The 14560-nt window shown below is 48.0% G+C and overlaps 1 protein-coding gene across 1 annotated transcript in view; it reads left to right on the forward strand.

Annotated features, from left to right (window-relative positions):
• The window catches only part of LOC106570720 (regulating synaptic membrane exocytosis protein 3-like), a 124594-nt gene that overhangs the window by 23452 nt on the left and 86582 nt on the right, over positions 1–14560 (forward strand). Inside the window, exon 2 of the mRNA XM_014143202.2 lies at positions 3908–4216. Coding sequence (XP_013998677.1) covers positions 3937–4216 — 280 coding nt within the window. The 5' untranslated portion in view covers positions 3908–3936. The remainder of the gene's footprint in view (positions 1–3907; positions 4217–14560) is intronic.

Below are 14560 nucleotides of genomic sequence, written 5' to 3' on the forward strand. Positions count from 1 at the left end.
TTTGATCTGTGTGTGTGTGTGCCTGTGTGTTTGTCCTAGGCTAGGACTTCCCCCTACTGTGACGGTTGGCTCTATAGGTTATCATCTGTCAGTTCTTAAGGTCAAACTGAGAAAAAGTCTTCAAAATAACACTGAAGACAAATACCAGCCACCAGGTTCACCCCACAGCAGCCGGCCAGACCTGACATTTCAAAAACCTCCTGTCTGATGTGTGTGTGTGTGTGTGTTCTCTCAGAGCCTATTCTAACTCATATGAACAGTTTGCATACATATACACTCTGTGTCCATGTTTGTTTGTTTGGGACATTATTGAAGATGCAGCGAAAGGATTTCTGATGACGGCAGACATAAATAAATGAATGTAGTCTTGTTGACTTTGTAAAACTACCTCATCCTTCAAATATTACCCCCCATCCTTTCCAGTTACACAACTGCTGAAACATCAACTGCTGAAACATCACCTGCTGAAATATCACCTGCTGAAACATCACCTGCTGAAACATCAGTTGCTGAAACATCAGTTGCTGAAATATCACCTGCTGAAACGTCAACTGCTGACATGTCAACTGCTGACATGTCAACTGCTGACATGTCAACTGCTGACATGTCAATTGCTGAAATATCAATTGCTGAAATATCACCTGCTGAAACATCACCTGCTGAAATTTTGCTGAGCGCCAACACGTAACCTCTCCCCTCTGCTCCAGTCTCCCCATACCAAAGCCTGATATATTGATATATATATATATATATATTTTTTTTTTTAACTAGGCAAGTCAGTTAACAACTCATTTTTATTTACAATGACGGCCTACCCCGGCCAAACCCGGACGACACTGGGCCAATTGTGCGCCGCCCTATGAGACTCCCAATCACGGCCAGATGTGATACAGCCTGGATTCGAACCAGGGACTGTAGGGACCTCTTGCACTAAGATGCAGGGCCTTAGACCGCTGCGCCACTCGGGAGCAAATAGTTCAAATACATAAATATATCTAAATACATGTATTTACATATACAGTGCCTTTGGCCCCTTGACCTTTTTCACATTTTGTTACTTTACAGCCTTATTCTAAAATTGATTGAATCGTTTTTTTAGTATGCATTTTACATACATGTGGTATTCATACACAGTACCAGTCAAACGTTTGGACACACCTACTCATTCTAGGGTTTTTCTTTATTTTTACTATTTTCTACATTCTAGAATAATAGAGAAGACATCAAAACTATGAAATAACACATATGGAATCATTCAGTAATCAAAAAATTGTTAAACAAATCAAAATATATTTTATATTTCAGATTCTTCAAAGCAGCCACCCTTTGCCTTGATGACAGCTTTACACACTCTTGGCATTCTCTCAACCAGCTTCACCTGGAATGCTTTTACAACAGTCTTGAAGGAGTTCCCACATATGCTGAGCACTTGTTGTCTGCTTGAGGTCAGGTGATTGTGGAGGCCAGGTCATCTGATGCAGTACATATAATATTCTGCAATGTAGAAAATAGTAAAAATAAAGAAAAACCCTTGAATGAGTACGTGTGTCCAAGCCTTTGACTGGTACTGTATATATGTGTGTATATATACTGCTCAAAAAAATAAAGGGAACACTAAAATAACACATCCTAGATCTGAATGAAAGAAATAATCTTATTAAATACTTTTCTCTTTACATAGTTGAATGTGCTGACAACAAAATCACACAAAAATAATCAATGGAAATCCAATTTATTAACCCATGGAGGTCTGGATTTGGAGTCACACTCAAAATTAAAGTGGAAAACCACACTACAGGCTGATCAAACTTTGATGTAATGTCCTTAAAACAAGTCAAAATGAGGCTCAGTAGTGTGTGTGGCCTCCACGTGCCTGTATGACCTCCCTACAATGCCTGGGCATGCTCCTGATGAGGTGGCGGATGGTCTCCTGTGGGATCTCCTCCCAGACCTGGACTAAAGCATCCGCCAACTCCTGGACAGTCTGTGGTGCAACGTGGCGTTGGTGGATGGAGCGAGACATGATGTCCCAGATGTGCTCAATTGGATTCAGGTCTGGGGAACGGGCGGGCCAGTCCATAGCATCAATGCCTTCCTCTTGCAGGAACTGCTGACACACTCCAGCCACATGAGGTCTAGCATTGTCTTGCATTAGGAGGAACCCAGGGCCAACCGCACCAGCATATGGTCTCACAAGGGATCTGAGGATCTCATCTCGGTACCTAATGGCAGTCAGGCTACCTCTGGCGAGCACATGGAGGGCTGTGCGGCCTCCCAAAGAAATGCCACTCCACACCATGACTGACCCACCGCCAAACCAGTCATGCTGGAGGATGTTGCAGGCAGCAGAACGTTCTCCACTGCGTATCCAGACTCTGTCACGTGCTCAGTGTGAACCTGCTTTCATCTGTGAAGAGCACAGGGCGCCAGTGGCGAATTTTCCAATCTTGGTGTTCTCTGACAAATGCCAAACGTCCTGCACGGTGTTGGGCTGTAAGCACAACCCCCACCTGTGGACGTCGGGCCCTCATACCACCCTCATGGAGTCTGTTTCTGACCGTTTGAGCAGACACATGCACATTTGTGGCCTGCTGGAAGTCATTTTGCAGGGCTCTGGCAGTGCTTCTCCTGCTCCTCCTTGCACAAAGGCGGAGGTAGCAGTCCTGCTGCTGGGTTGTTGCCCTCCTACGGCCTCCACGTCTCCTGATGTACTGGCCTGTCTCCTGGTAGCGCCTCCATGCTCTGGACACTACGCTGACAGACACAGCAAACCTTCTTACCACAGCTCACATTGATGTGCCATCCTGGATGAGCTGCACTACCTGAGCCACTTCTGTGGGTTGTAGACTCCGTCTCATGTTACCACTAGAGTGAAAGCACCGCCAGCATTCAAAAGTGACCAAAACATCAGCCAGGAAGCATAGTAACTGAGAAGTGGTCTGTGGTCAAAACCTGCAGAACCACTCCTCTATTGGGGGTGTCTTGCTTATTGCCTATAATTTCCACCTGTTGTCTATTCCATTTGCACAACAGCATGTGAAATTTATTGTCAATCAGTGTTGCTTCCTAAGTGGACAGTTTGATTTCACAGAAGTGTGATTGACTTGGAGTTACATTGTGTTGTTTAAGTGTTCCCTTTATTTTTTTGAGCAGTGTATATTATAATACATGAGTTTTCCGTATGGGTCTGTCACGAGCGGAATGAACAGTTTAAGGAGTGAGTCAAACGCAGGAGACTGAGGTCCGTTGGAACAATCTTAATTTAATAAATCCACGGGTAAGTTTCACATACGGCTGGGAGCATAACAGTCAGAAAAATGGACAAAAAGAAGCTCAGTTCACAAGGCAGACGGGGCGCAGCCCGGCAACCCTAATGCCTAGATAATATAAGTAACACCACACGTAACAACGAACAATCCCGCACAAAATCCTAGCTAAACACAGACAGACTAAATAACCCCCCCACTAATGACAAAACACAAAACAGGTGCAAACAAAAACCAGACATAACTAATAGACACTGAAACACAGATCGGTGGCACTTAGTAGGCCGGCGACGACGACCACCGAGCGCCGCTCGACCGAGAAGAGGCGCCCCCTTCTGTGGATGTTGTGACAGGGTCTCCAACCTAATGTGTGTTTACGTGTATGTACATTTACATTTACATTTTTGTAATTTAGCAGACGCTCTTATCCAGAGCGACTTACAGTAGTGAATGCAAACATTTCATACATTTTTTTTGTACTGTGTGTTGTATATCGGCAGGGTTGGGTACTGCAGAAGACAAATATCAATCTCAAATGGATTAATAAAGTTCTTCTTCTTCTCTCCCAACTCAATCTAATCCCCCTTCTTCTTCTCTCCCAACTCAATCTAACCCCTCTCCCCTCTCTCTACCCCCTCCAGCCCATCGACTGTCCTCCTGCTCAGTAGCCATGATGCTTAGCAGCTCTGTCGAGGTGCCCAGTCCCGTCCACGGTGGCATGACCGGTCTCTCCGGGATGAGGGCGGCAGTGGTGGGGAACGTTGTCCGGTCCTCCAGTATCTCAGGAGCCATGTACAGCCTGGAGAAGAGTCCCGGGAGTGGCGGTCGGCCGGGAGAGGTGGGAACACTGGCCGGGAACAAGAAGAGACGCTCAAGCCTTGGAGCCAAGATGGTGGCCATCGTGGGGCTGTCGCAGTGGAGCAAGAGCACTCTGCAGCTCAATCAGCAAGGTCAGTTTCATGTTGTTGCATTTTAGTTGTTGGCGGCCATTTTGGATCAGTGGAGCTAAGCCCCTGTTGCACAACCAGTAAGGTCAGTTTCACTTTGGTTTCATTTGAATTGTATGGAATGGATTGTTTTTGAGTTGTTATCAGCCATTTTAGGGCATCCTGTTGCTCAACCAGCAAGGTCAGTTTCACTTTGGTAAAAAAAAATGTTTGGGGAGTTGTTGACAGCCATTTTAGGGCAGTGGAGCTAATAGGAGCATCCTGTTGCTCAACCAGCAAGGTTCATCACAATACATTATTCTTATGGATGAGGTTGTTGTTCGTACTCGACCTCGGATGATCGCTACTGGTGTAAAGTACATACTTAAAAATACTTGAAAGTACTGTTATGCTTGTTCCTTATATAATGACAAACCGGGGCGTAGGTTTAACTACTTTTAATGAACATATACTTCAGCTAGAAAACTCCATGTTTAGCCATGCAAGGCATTCTTTAACCATCTGCCCCCCGCATAGCCTGCTGGGTAACGTAGTCTAAATGTTATTAACACATAACAACACAAGTACTACTTAAGCAGTTTTTTGCGGTATCTTTACTTTACTATTTATATTTTTGACAACTTAGATTTTTTTCTTCACTACATTAGTGAAGAAAATGGTGTCGTTTTTACTCCATGCATTTTCCTTGACACCCAAAAGTACTCATCACATTTTTAATGCTTAGCAGGACAGGAAAATGGTGTAATTCACACACTTATCAAGAGAACATCCCTGGACATCTCTACTGCCTCTGATCTGGTGGACTCACTAAACACATACTTCGTTTTTAAATTATGTCTGATTGTTGGAGTGTGCCCCTGGCTATCCGTAAATTAAAGAAACTTGCTTTATAAGAAATGTGAAATGATTTATACTTTTACTTTTGATACTTAAGTATATTTAAAACCAAATACTTTTAGACTTTTACTTAAGTAGTATTTTACTGGGTGACTTTCACTATTACTTGAGTCATTTTCTATTAAGGCGTCTTCATTTTTACTCAAGTATGAAAATTGGGTACTTTTCCACCAGTGATGATCGCTCTTCCTCTCTATCCTTTGCTCACATTTTCTTTCACCTGCCTGGTTAAAAATACTGCTCCATCTCCTCCTTGCTTCCTATGGCCTCGCTCTCCTCTTTCCAGCTTTCTCTTTAGCTTCTCTTTTTGGGGGTAAAACTTGATCCGCTTCTGTCTCTTACTTGTTCCCTCTTTTCTCTGCTCGTAATATTTCACCATTCCTGCAAGTCAGAGACTTTGTCAAACTCTCTCCTTCTCTTTCTCTCCATCTCTCTCACATCCCTTCATTCTTTTCTCTCTTTTCCATCATCTGTTCTCCTCTCTCTCTTTTCACCTCCCTCTCTTCTCCTCCGTCTTTTCACCTCCCTCTCTTCTCCTTCGTCTTTTCACCTCCCTCTCTTCTCCTTCGTCTTTTCACCTCCCTCTCTTCTCCTCTCTTTTCACCTCCCTCTCTTCTCCTTCGTCTTTTCACCTCCCTCTCTTCTCCTCTCTCTTTTCACCTCCCCCTTTCACCTCCCTCTCTTCTCCTCCCTCTCTTCTCCTTCGTCTTTTCACCTCCCTCTCTTCTCCTTCGTCTTTTCACCTCCCTCTCTTCTCTTCTCTTTTCACCTCCCTCTCTTCTCCTTCGTCTTTTCACCTCCCTCTCTTCTCCTCTCTCTTTTCACCTCCCCCTTTCACCTCCCTCTCTTCTCCTCCCTCTCTTCTCCTCTCTCTCTTCTCCTCCCTCTCTTCTCCTCCCTCTTTTCACCTCGCTCTCTTCTCCTCTCTCTTTTCACCTCCCTCTTTTTACCCCCCTCTCTTCTCCTCCCTCTCTTCTCCTCCCTCTCTTCTCCTCTCTCTCTTCTCCTCTCTCTTTTCACCTCCCTCTTTTCACCTCCCTCTCTTCTCCTCCCTCTCTTCTCCTCTCTCTTTTCACCTCCCTCTCTTCTCCTCCGTCTTTTCACCTCCCTCTCTTCTCCTCTCTCTTTTCACCTCCCTCTCTTCTCCTCCCTCTCTTCTCCTCTCTCTTTTCACCTCCCTCTCTTCTCCTCCGTCTTTTCACCTCCCTCTCTTCTCCTCCGTCTTTTCACCTCCCTCTCTTCTCCTCCGTCTTTTCACCTCCCTCTCTTCTCCTCCCTCTCTTCTCCTCTCTCTTTTCACCTCCCTCTCTTCACCTCCGTCTTTTCACCTCCCTCTCTTCTCCTCTCTCTTTTCACCTCCCTCTCTTCTCCTCCCTCTCTTCTCCTCTCTCTTTTCACCTCCCTCTCTTCACCTCCCTCTCTTCTCCTCCCTCTCTTCTCCTCTCTCTTTTCACCTCCTTCTCTTCTCCTCTCTCTCTTCTCCTCCCTCTCTTCATATCCTTGAAGGCATTCTATTTTTTTTTTCTGTTCTCTCGCTTTCGTCTTCCCTTCGTCTGTTTTTCATAGATTACGTCTTAGCTGTTTCAAATACTTTATATCCTGTGCCTTTCACACCGCCCACCCCCGGTCTGAACGCCTGTGTAAATATGAGGGGATATTAATCTATTGGTGTGAAGGTGATTGACTAATATGATATTGATTTATCAGATGAAGATTGGATATTTAATAGCAAAGCATTTTAAATCACCCTGACACTTTTGGCTACTGACAGTAGCTTTTTATATTGAATTTAATCTCTCAAATGCTTTTGTCTCTGCCTTATAGAATGGTGCTGATTTTGTTTTCTTCTTTCATCCGGGGTCAAATATTACCTCAGCATAGCAGAAAGATGCTGTAGCTGCATAGCTATAAACTACATAACTTCACAGTGTGGGTTAGCTGTAGGTCTGTTGTACACCTATAGGCATAATGCCTGCTAATAATCAGTCTCTTTCATACTGTGGTAAGTGTATCACTCAGCATATTGCTAGCAGCAGTATGGTAATGCTAGCCAGCGTAGCTTAGTGGTCCCTTAATTTAACCAGACAGGTCAGATAAGAACAAATTCTTATTTACAATGACATGGTAGCTAGCCAGCGAGATCACACCAGATCGACTATAGTATTTAACGTTTGTCCAGGACGTCAGGAGATGCCTTCAATGTCATCCACTAGGGGGAACGTGAGCACGTATTATCATCTAGTAGGCTTGCGGCTTGCTAGGTTGTTGGGGATGGGGATAGAGGAACGGCTTAAACTACGTGCTTAAGCTCCGAGGATCATGGGTTCAAACCCAGTGCTAGGCACTCATTTTTGGTTTTTCTGTTTGAAGCTTATTCCAAACCTTAACCCTTAACCTTTACTTGTTAGAGTTAATGCCTTAACTTAACAACCAATCACATTCACCTGAAGAAAACTTTAAGCACGCCCTACAAGCCAATGAATGCAGAGCCCGCCCTTGGAAGCCACGACTTCCTGGCTATAACACCGGGGCTCACATTTATATCCTCAATTCAGTACCGCTTTTCAGCGAGCCCAAACCCCCTAACGACGAGGGGCCAACATATGGGTTACCTCGTTCCCTCCTTCATGGAACAGTAGTTATATTCATAACTGTACGTTCCCTCTCAGTTGGTCACTCTGTATAACATACTATAGGGACATACAATCACGCCCCCAAGCCGGTTCAGAGCGTACCAAACTAGGAGGGCCACTGCACCCACAGGTCCCTCGGCTCCAAAAAAGGGTTACAGAAGCTACCCTTTTTCCCTAATATTTACCCAGGAAGCCTGAACTGTCAGAGCCCGATGTAAAGAACCCTGAACCTGACGCAACTTGGCTATGCTGCCACTGCATCCCAAGTCCATAGACCCCACAGCACACTGACATGCTGCCACTGCATCCCAAGTCCATAGACCCCACAGCACACTGACATGCTGCCACTGCATCCCAAGTCCATAGACCCCACAGCACACTGACATGCTGCCACTGCATCCCAAGTCCATAGACCCCACAGCACACTGACATGCTGCCACTGCATCCCAAGTCCATAGACCCCACAGCACACTGACATGCTGCCACTGCATCCCAAGTCCATAGACCCCACAGCACACTGACATACTGCCACTGCATCCCAAGTCCATAGACCCCACAGCACACTGACATGCTGCTACTGCATCCCAAGTCCATAGACCCCACAGCACACTGACATGCTGCCACTGCATCCCAAGTCCATAGACCCCACAGCACACTGACATGCTGCTACTGCATCCCAAGTCCATAGACCCCACGCTTCCATGAACAATAGTTACCTTGCGAGCCTGAAATGTCAGAACTCAAGTCCAAAATAACAGAACACCTGTCGTGACTTGGTAACGTGCACACGTGCGCCGCATAGCATCAACCAGAGTAAATGAATCACGACAGACCAAGGTTCAAACCCAGAGGGAACTGTGGTAACCCTGATAAATGAGCACTCTATGAGCTGCCGCCCATCAAGGCAGCCAATGGCTCTAACCCACAGGGAAATCGTGGTAACCCGGCCAAAATTCTGCCAAACATCGACCATGGCTGCCTAAGTCCATAGACCCTACTGGTTCCAAAAAGGCTCCCACAGAGGCCTGAGTCTGGAATGCCAGAACTCACACAAGGAACTGCAAGTCCAAAACATTCTCGTTCGCTCACTGCCTCATCGATGAACCAAGGTAGCCCAAGGCTCAAACCCACAGGGAACCTGTGGTAACCTGCATGCTACCTGACACCCACTCCTGGAACCAGCCATAAGACCCCTATGAGCCACACTGGGTGCAGTTACATCCAAACAACAACAAGAACAATAACAACAACAAAATTCCCAACTCGTTGCTGCACAGATATCACCTATCATCATGGCCCTGAACAAAGCCCAAGACTCAGCCACACCCCTAGAGGAACAGGGTTGTAGTGAAAACCTACAGGAGAGCATCTCTCCAGGAACAGGGTTGGAGTATAAACCTACAGGAGAGCATCTCTCCAGGAACAGGGTTGGAGTATAAACCTACAGGAGAGCATCTCTCCAGGAACAGGGTTGGAGTATAAACCTACAGGAGAGCATCTCTCCAGGAACAGGGTTGGAGTATAAACCTACAGGAGAGCATCTCTCCAGGAACAGGGTTGGAGTATAAACCTACAGGACTGTAGCTCTCCAGGAACAGGTTGGAGTGAAGACCTACAGGAGGGCATCTCTCCAGGAACAGGGTTGGAGTGATAACCTACAGGAGAGTATCTCTCCAGGAACAGGGTTGGTGTAGCGGGGTGCGTAACTGGCATCAGAGAAGTCAGGCGCAGGAGAGCAGAACTGGGTAATAACCGGAGATATATTAAGCAAAACCAATGGCATCCAGAACAACAAGATAAATGGGCACAAAAAAAACCCGTTGTGCGCTCACGGGGAACGTGCACAAGCACTACAATAAACAATCCCACACAAGGACATGGGGGGAACAGAGGGTTAAATACACAACAAATAAATTAGGGAATTGAAACCAGGTGTGTGGAAAAACAAGACAAAACAATTGGAAAATGAAAAGTGGATCGACGATGGCTAGAAGACCGGCGACGCCGAGCGCCGCCCCAACAAGGAGAGGACACGACTTCGGTGGAAGTCGTGACAGTACCCCCCCGACGCGCTGCTCCAGCAGTGCGCCGACGCTGGCCTCGGGGACAACCCGGAGGGCGAGGCGCAGGACGATCCGGACGGAGACGGTAGAACTCCCGCAGCATTGAAGGGTCCAACACGTCCTCCACCGGAACCCAGCACCTCTCCTCCGGACCACACCCCTCCCACTCCACGAGGTACTGAAGGCCCCCCGCCCGATGCCTCGAAACCAGTATAGAGCAAAGGTAAACAGAGCCCTCAGGTGACCAAAAGCCCTGTCCGCCTCAGCCGACCACTGCAAACATACCGAGCCCCCCTTCAGCAGTGAGGTAATGGGAGCCTCTACCTGACCAAAACCCCGGATAAACCTCCGGTAGTAATTGGCAAACCCTAGGAACCGCTGCACCTCCTTTACCGTGGTGGGAGTTGGCCAATTACGCACGGCTGAAATGCGGTCACTCTCCATCTCCATCCCTGATGTGGAAATGTGATTCCCTAGGAAGGAGACGGCATGCTGAAAGAACAGGCATTTCTCAGCCTTGACATACAGGTCATGCTCCAACAGTCGACCAAGCACCCTGCACACCAGAGACACATGCTCGGCGCATGTAGCGGATTATATCAGAATGTCATCAATATACACCACTACACCCTGCCCGTGCAGGTCCCTGAAAATCTCGTCTACGAAGGCTTGGAAGACTGATGGCGCATTCATCAACCGGTACGGCATGACGAGGTACTCATAATGCCCTGAGGTCGTACTGAACGCCGTCTTCCACTCGTCTCCCTCCCAGATACGCACCAGGTTGTAAGCGCTCCTGAGATCTAGTTTGGTGAAGAAGCTCGCCCTGTGCATTGACTCAATCGCTATGGCAATGAGCAGTAGCGGGTAACTGTACCTCACTGTGATCTGGTTTAGACCTCGATAGTCAATACACGGGCGCAGAACTCCCTCCTTCTTCTTCACAAAAAAGAAACTCGAGGAGGCGGGTGAAGTGGAGGACCGAATGTACCCCTGACGCAAGGATTCGGAGACATATGTTTCCATAGCCACCGTCTCCGCGTGTGACGGGATACACGTGACTACTGGGAAGTGCAGCGTCTACCAGGAGATTTATCGCACAATCGCCCCGTCGATGAGGTGGTAATTGAGTCGCCTTCTTTTTGGCATATTCAGGGGGGAATGCGCACGGTGGAGACCTGGTCTGGACTTTCCACTGTAGTAGCACCAACGGAAACCCCTAAACACCTCCCCAAGCACTCTCGCGACCACCCCGTGAGAGCCCTCCATTGCCAAGAAACAGTGGGGTCGTGACGAGCTAACCAGGGTAGGCCTAGCACCACGGAAAACGCAGGAGAGTCAATGAGAAAGAGACTGATTCTCTCCGTATGACCCCCCCTACGTCACCATACCCAGAGGAGCGGTGGCCTCCCTAATCAACCCTGACCCTAATGGTCGACTGTCTAAGGCGTGAACGGGGAATGGCACAGCCACGGGAACAATGGGGATCCCTAAACTAAGGGCGAACGATCTGTCTATAAAATTCCCAGCCGTGCCTGAATCGACGAGCGCCTTATGCTGGGAATGCTGGGAAAAATCAGGAAAAGTAACATATGAAAACATGTGTGCAACAGAGGACTCTGGGTGAGAATGGTGCCGGCTCACCTGTGATGACGCCAGAGCGCCCTGCCTGCTGCATCGATCCCCAGAGGAACCAACCCGGCACCGACCGGCAGTGTGACCTCTGCAGCCACAGATGGTGCACGAGACGGAACCTCCTCCAGTCTCCCTACGCACAGCACCTCCCAGCACCATGGGCACCGGAGCGGCGGTACGCGGCAGTACGTCCATCCGCCCTCAAAACCACAGACCACTTGTAACCATGTCAGCCCAGGACCTCCACATCCGGCTTCTTCACCTGCTGGATCATCTGACCCCAGCCACCCGGACAGCTGATGAAACTGAGGAGTATTTCTGTCTGTAATTAAGCGCTTTCGTGGGGAAAACCTCATTCTGATTGGCTGGACCTGGCTCCCCAATTGGTGGGCCTAGCTCCCAAGTGGGCTGGACCAGGCCCACCCATGGCTGCGCCCCTGCCCAGTCATGTGAAATCCATAAATTAGGGCCTTATTCATTTTTTTTTCTCTTCAATTTACTGATATCCGTATATGAACTGTAACTTAATACAGTTATTGAAATTGTTGCGTGTTGCGATTTTAGATTTTTGTTCAGTATATATTGTGTATTGTGATGGTAAGAAAATATGCTTAATTTCCCACCAGTGATGTGTTAACACCAAATGGACGTGTTAAATGGATAAAAATCAGGGCGTGAAGACAAACGTTTACTTTCTTTCACTTAAGTTTTCTTGTACCGAATACAAATGTAAAGTTCAATGTGTTTCCATGGCATTTTCATCTCTACTGATTTGTTGTATTATAAAAACTGTTGTGTTACAAAGCAAAATGTGCTCACTCTGGTCTTGGCATGTGCACTCTATTCAACAGCTCACAGATACAGTGAAGGTAGGCTAGTCTGCATGACTCGGCTAGTCAAGCAGCGAGAATATTGTTATTTGTCAAACAGCAGTCAAGCATCGATCATCATGTCACCAGAATAAGACTTTATTCATTGTAAAGGAGCATCAAGATCACCACCCTGTGAAGTTCATCGTCATTTATTTCATCTGTAGCCTCTGGTTTCCAGAGTCGTAGTGGGAGGACAACACACCATACAGTATCATCGCATGACTCCAAGTTTTCTTCCATATGGTGGTTATTTGATCAATATTTGCCCATGACGACGTTTCCACCGCCATTTCTCGCATAATACATTTTACCGACACACAAAATATCCTCACCATGTCAATTTAACAAATTATCTGTAGACTTTTATCAAATTGTACCGAAACTTCCTGTTTCCATCACAGCTGTCGTGATTACGTTTTTTAAACGATAGGACTTTACTGGCATGCCAGACAGGTAGAGGTTGGGAGTCCATTGATTTTGTCTTTCTGTTTCTTTCTCTGACTCTCCAATCACTGTCTCATTCCCTTCTTCTCTTAATTCAACTCTCTCTCCCTCTAGTCTCAACAATCTCTCTCCCTCTAGTCTCAACCCCCTCTCTCCCCCACCCAGTCTCCACCCCCTCTCTCCCCACCTCCAGTCTCAACCCCCTCTCTCCCCACCTCCAGTCTCAACCCTCTCTCTCCCCACCTCCAGTCTCAACCCTCTCTCTCCCCACCTCCAGTCTCAACCCTCTCTCTCCCCACCTCCAGTCTCAACCCTCTCTCTCCCCACCTCCAGTCTCAACCCTCTCTCTCCCCACCCCCAGTCTCAACCCTCTCTCTCCCCACCCCCAGTCTCAACCCCCTCTCTCTCCTCCCAGTCTCAACCCTCTCTCTCTCCTCCCAGTCTCAACCCCCTCTCTCTCCCCACCCCAGTCTCAACTCTCTCCCCCCCACCCCAACTCTCAACCCTCTCCACCCCAGTCTCAACCCCCTCTCTCTCCCCACCCCAGTCTCAACTCTCTCCCCCCACCCCAACTCTCAACCCTCTCCACCCCAGTTTCAACCCCCTCTCTCCCCCCACCCCCAGTATCAACCCTCTCCCCCCCACCCCAACTCTCAACCCTCTCCCCACCCCCAGTCTCAACCCTCTCCCCCACCCAGTCTCAACCCCTCTCTCTACCCAGTCTCAACCCCCTCTCTCTACCCAGTCTCAACCCTCTCCCCACCCCCAGTCTCAACCCTCTCTCTCTCTACCCAGTCTCAACCCTCTCTCTTTCTACCCAGTCTCAACCCCCTCTCTCTACCCAGTCTCAACCCCCTCTCTCCCCACCCCCGGTCTCTACCCTCTCTCCCCCCCAGTCACAACCCCCTCTCTCTTCTCCCAGTCTCAACCCTCTCACCCCACCCAGTCTCAACCCCCTCTCTCCCCACCCCCTGTCTCAATCCTCTCTTATCACCCTATCTCAAAGCTTTCTCCCCACCCAGTCTCAACCCTCTCTCCCCACCCCCTGTCTCAATCCTCTCTTATCACCCTATCTCAAAGCTTTCTCCCCAACCTGTCTCAACCCCAGTCTGTCTTATCTCTAGACCTCCTGACTCTTTTATCCCGTATTCTCTTCTAAACCAGGTGTTCAGTGGCGTCGTCCCCATGCAGGGATTTTATTCTCAGATTTGTGTGCGTGTGTGGCGACAGGGTGTATTGTGAATGCCAGTGGGTCGCTCTGTACCCTCCTGTCCTGTGGGTTGGCTTGGGAGTCACATGGGAGTCTCTGCGGTGGAGAAGAGAGATGTTGCCCTAATCTCGCTAGGCTGCACTTCATTGCTGTTGCATCACATCTTTTGGAGAACATTGAGTAAAGAGCCACTGAAGTTCACTCACATGTCACACAAACACACGACCCACTGAAGTCCACTCACATGTCACACAAACACACGACCCACTGAAGTTCACTCACATGTCACACAAACACACGACCCACTGAAGTCCACTCACATGTCACACAAACACACGACCCACTGAAGTTCACTCACATGTCACACAAACACACGACCCACTGAAGTCCACTCACGTCATGTTTACTCCCACTCGTTACAATAGCAGGACTGTGTTTAGTGACTGTGGGTAGCAATGCTACGTTAGTTACACAAGTAGATGGAGGGACAGAGGGAGGAAGGAGGAAAGAGGAGAGAGAGATTTAATTGGAGGTGAGATGTCATAGCAACCAGCTCTCACAGTCTCATGTCAGAATTAAGACGTTCATCCAGT

The sequence above is a fragment of the Salmo salar genome, chromosome ssa14 (genome assembly GCF_905237065.1).
Source record: "Salmo salar chromosome ssa14, Ssal_v3.1, whole genome shotgun sequence".
Taxonomy (NCBI): Eukaryota; Metazoa; Chordata; class Actinopteri; order Salmoniformes; family Salmonidae; genus Salmo; species Salmo salar.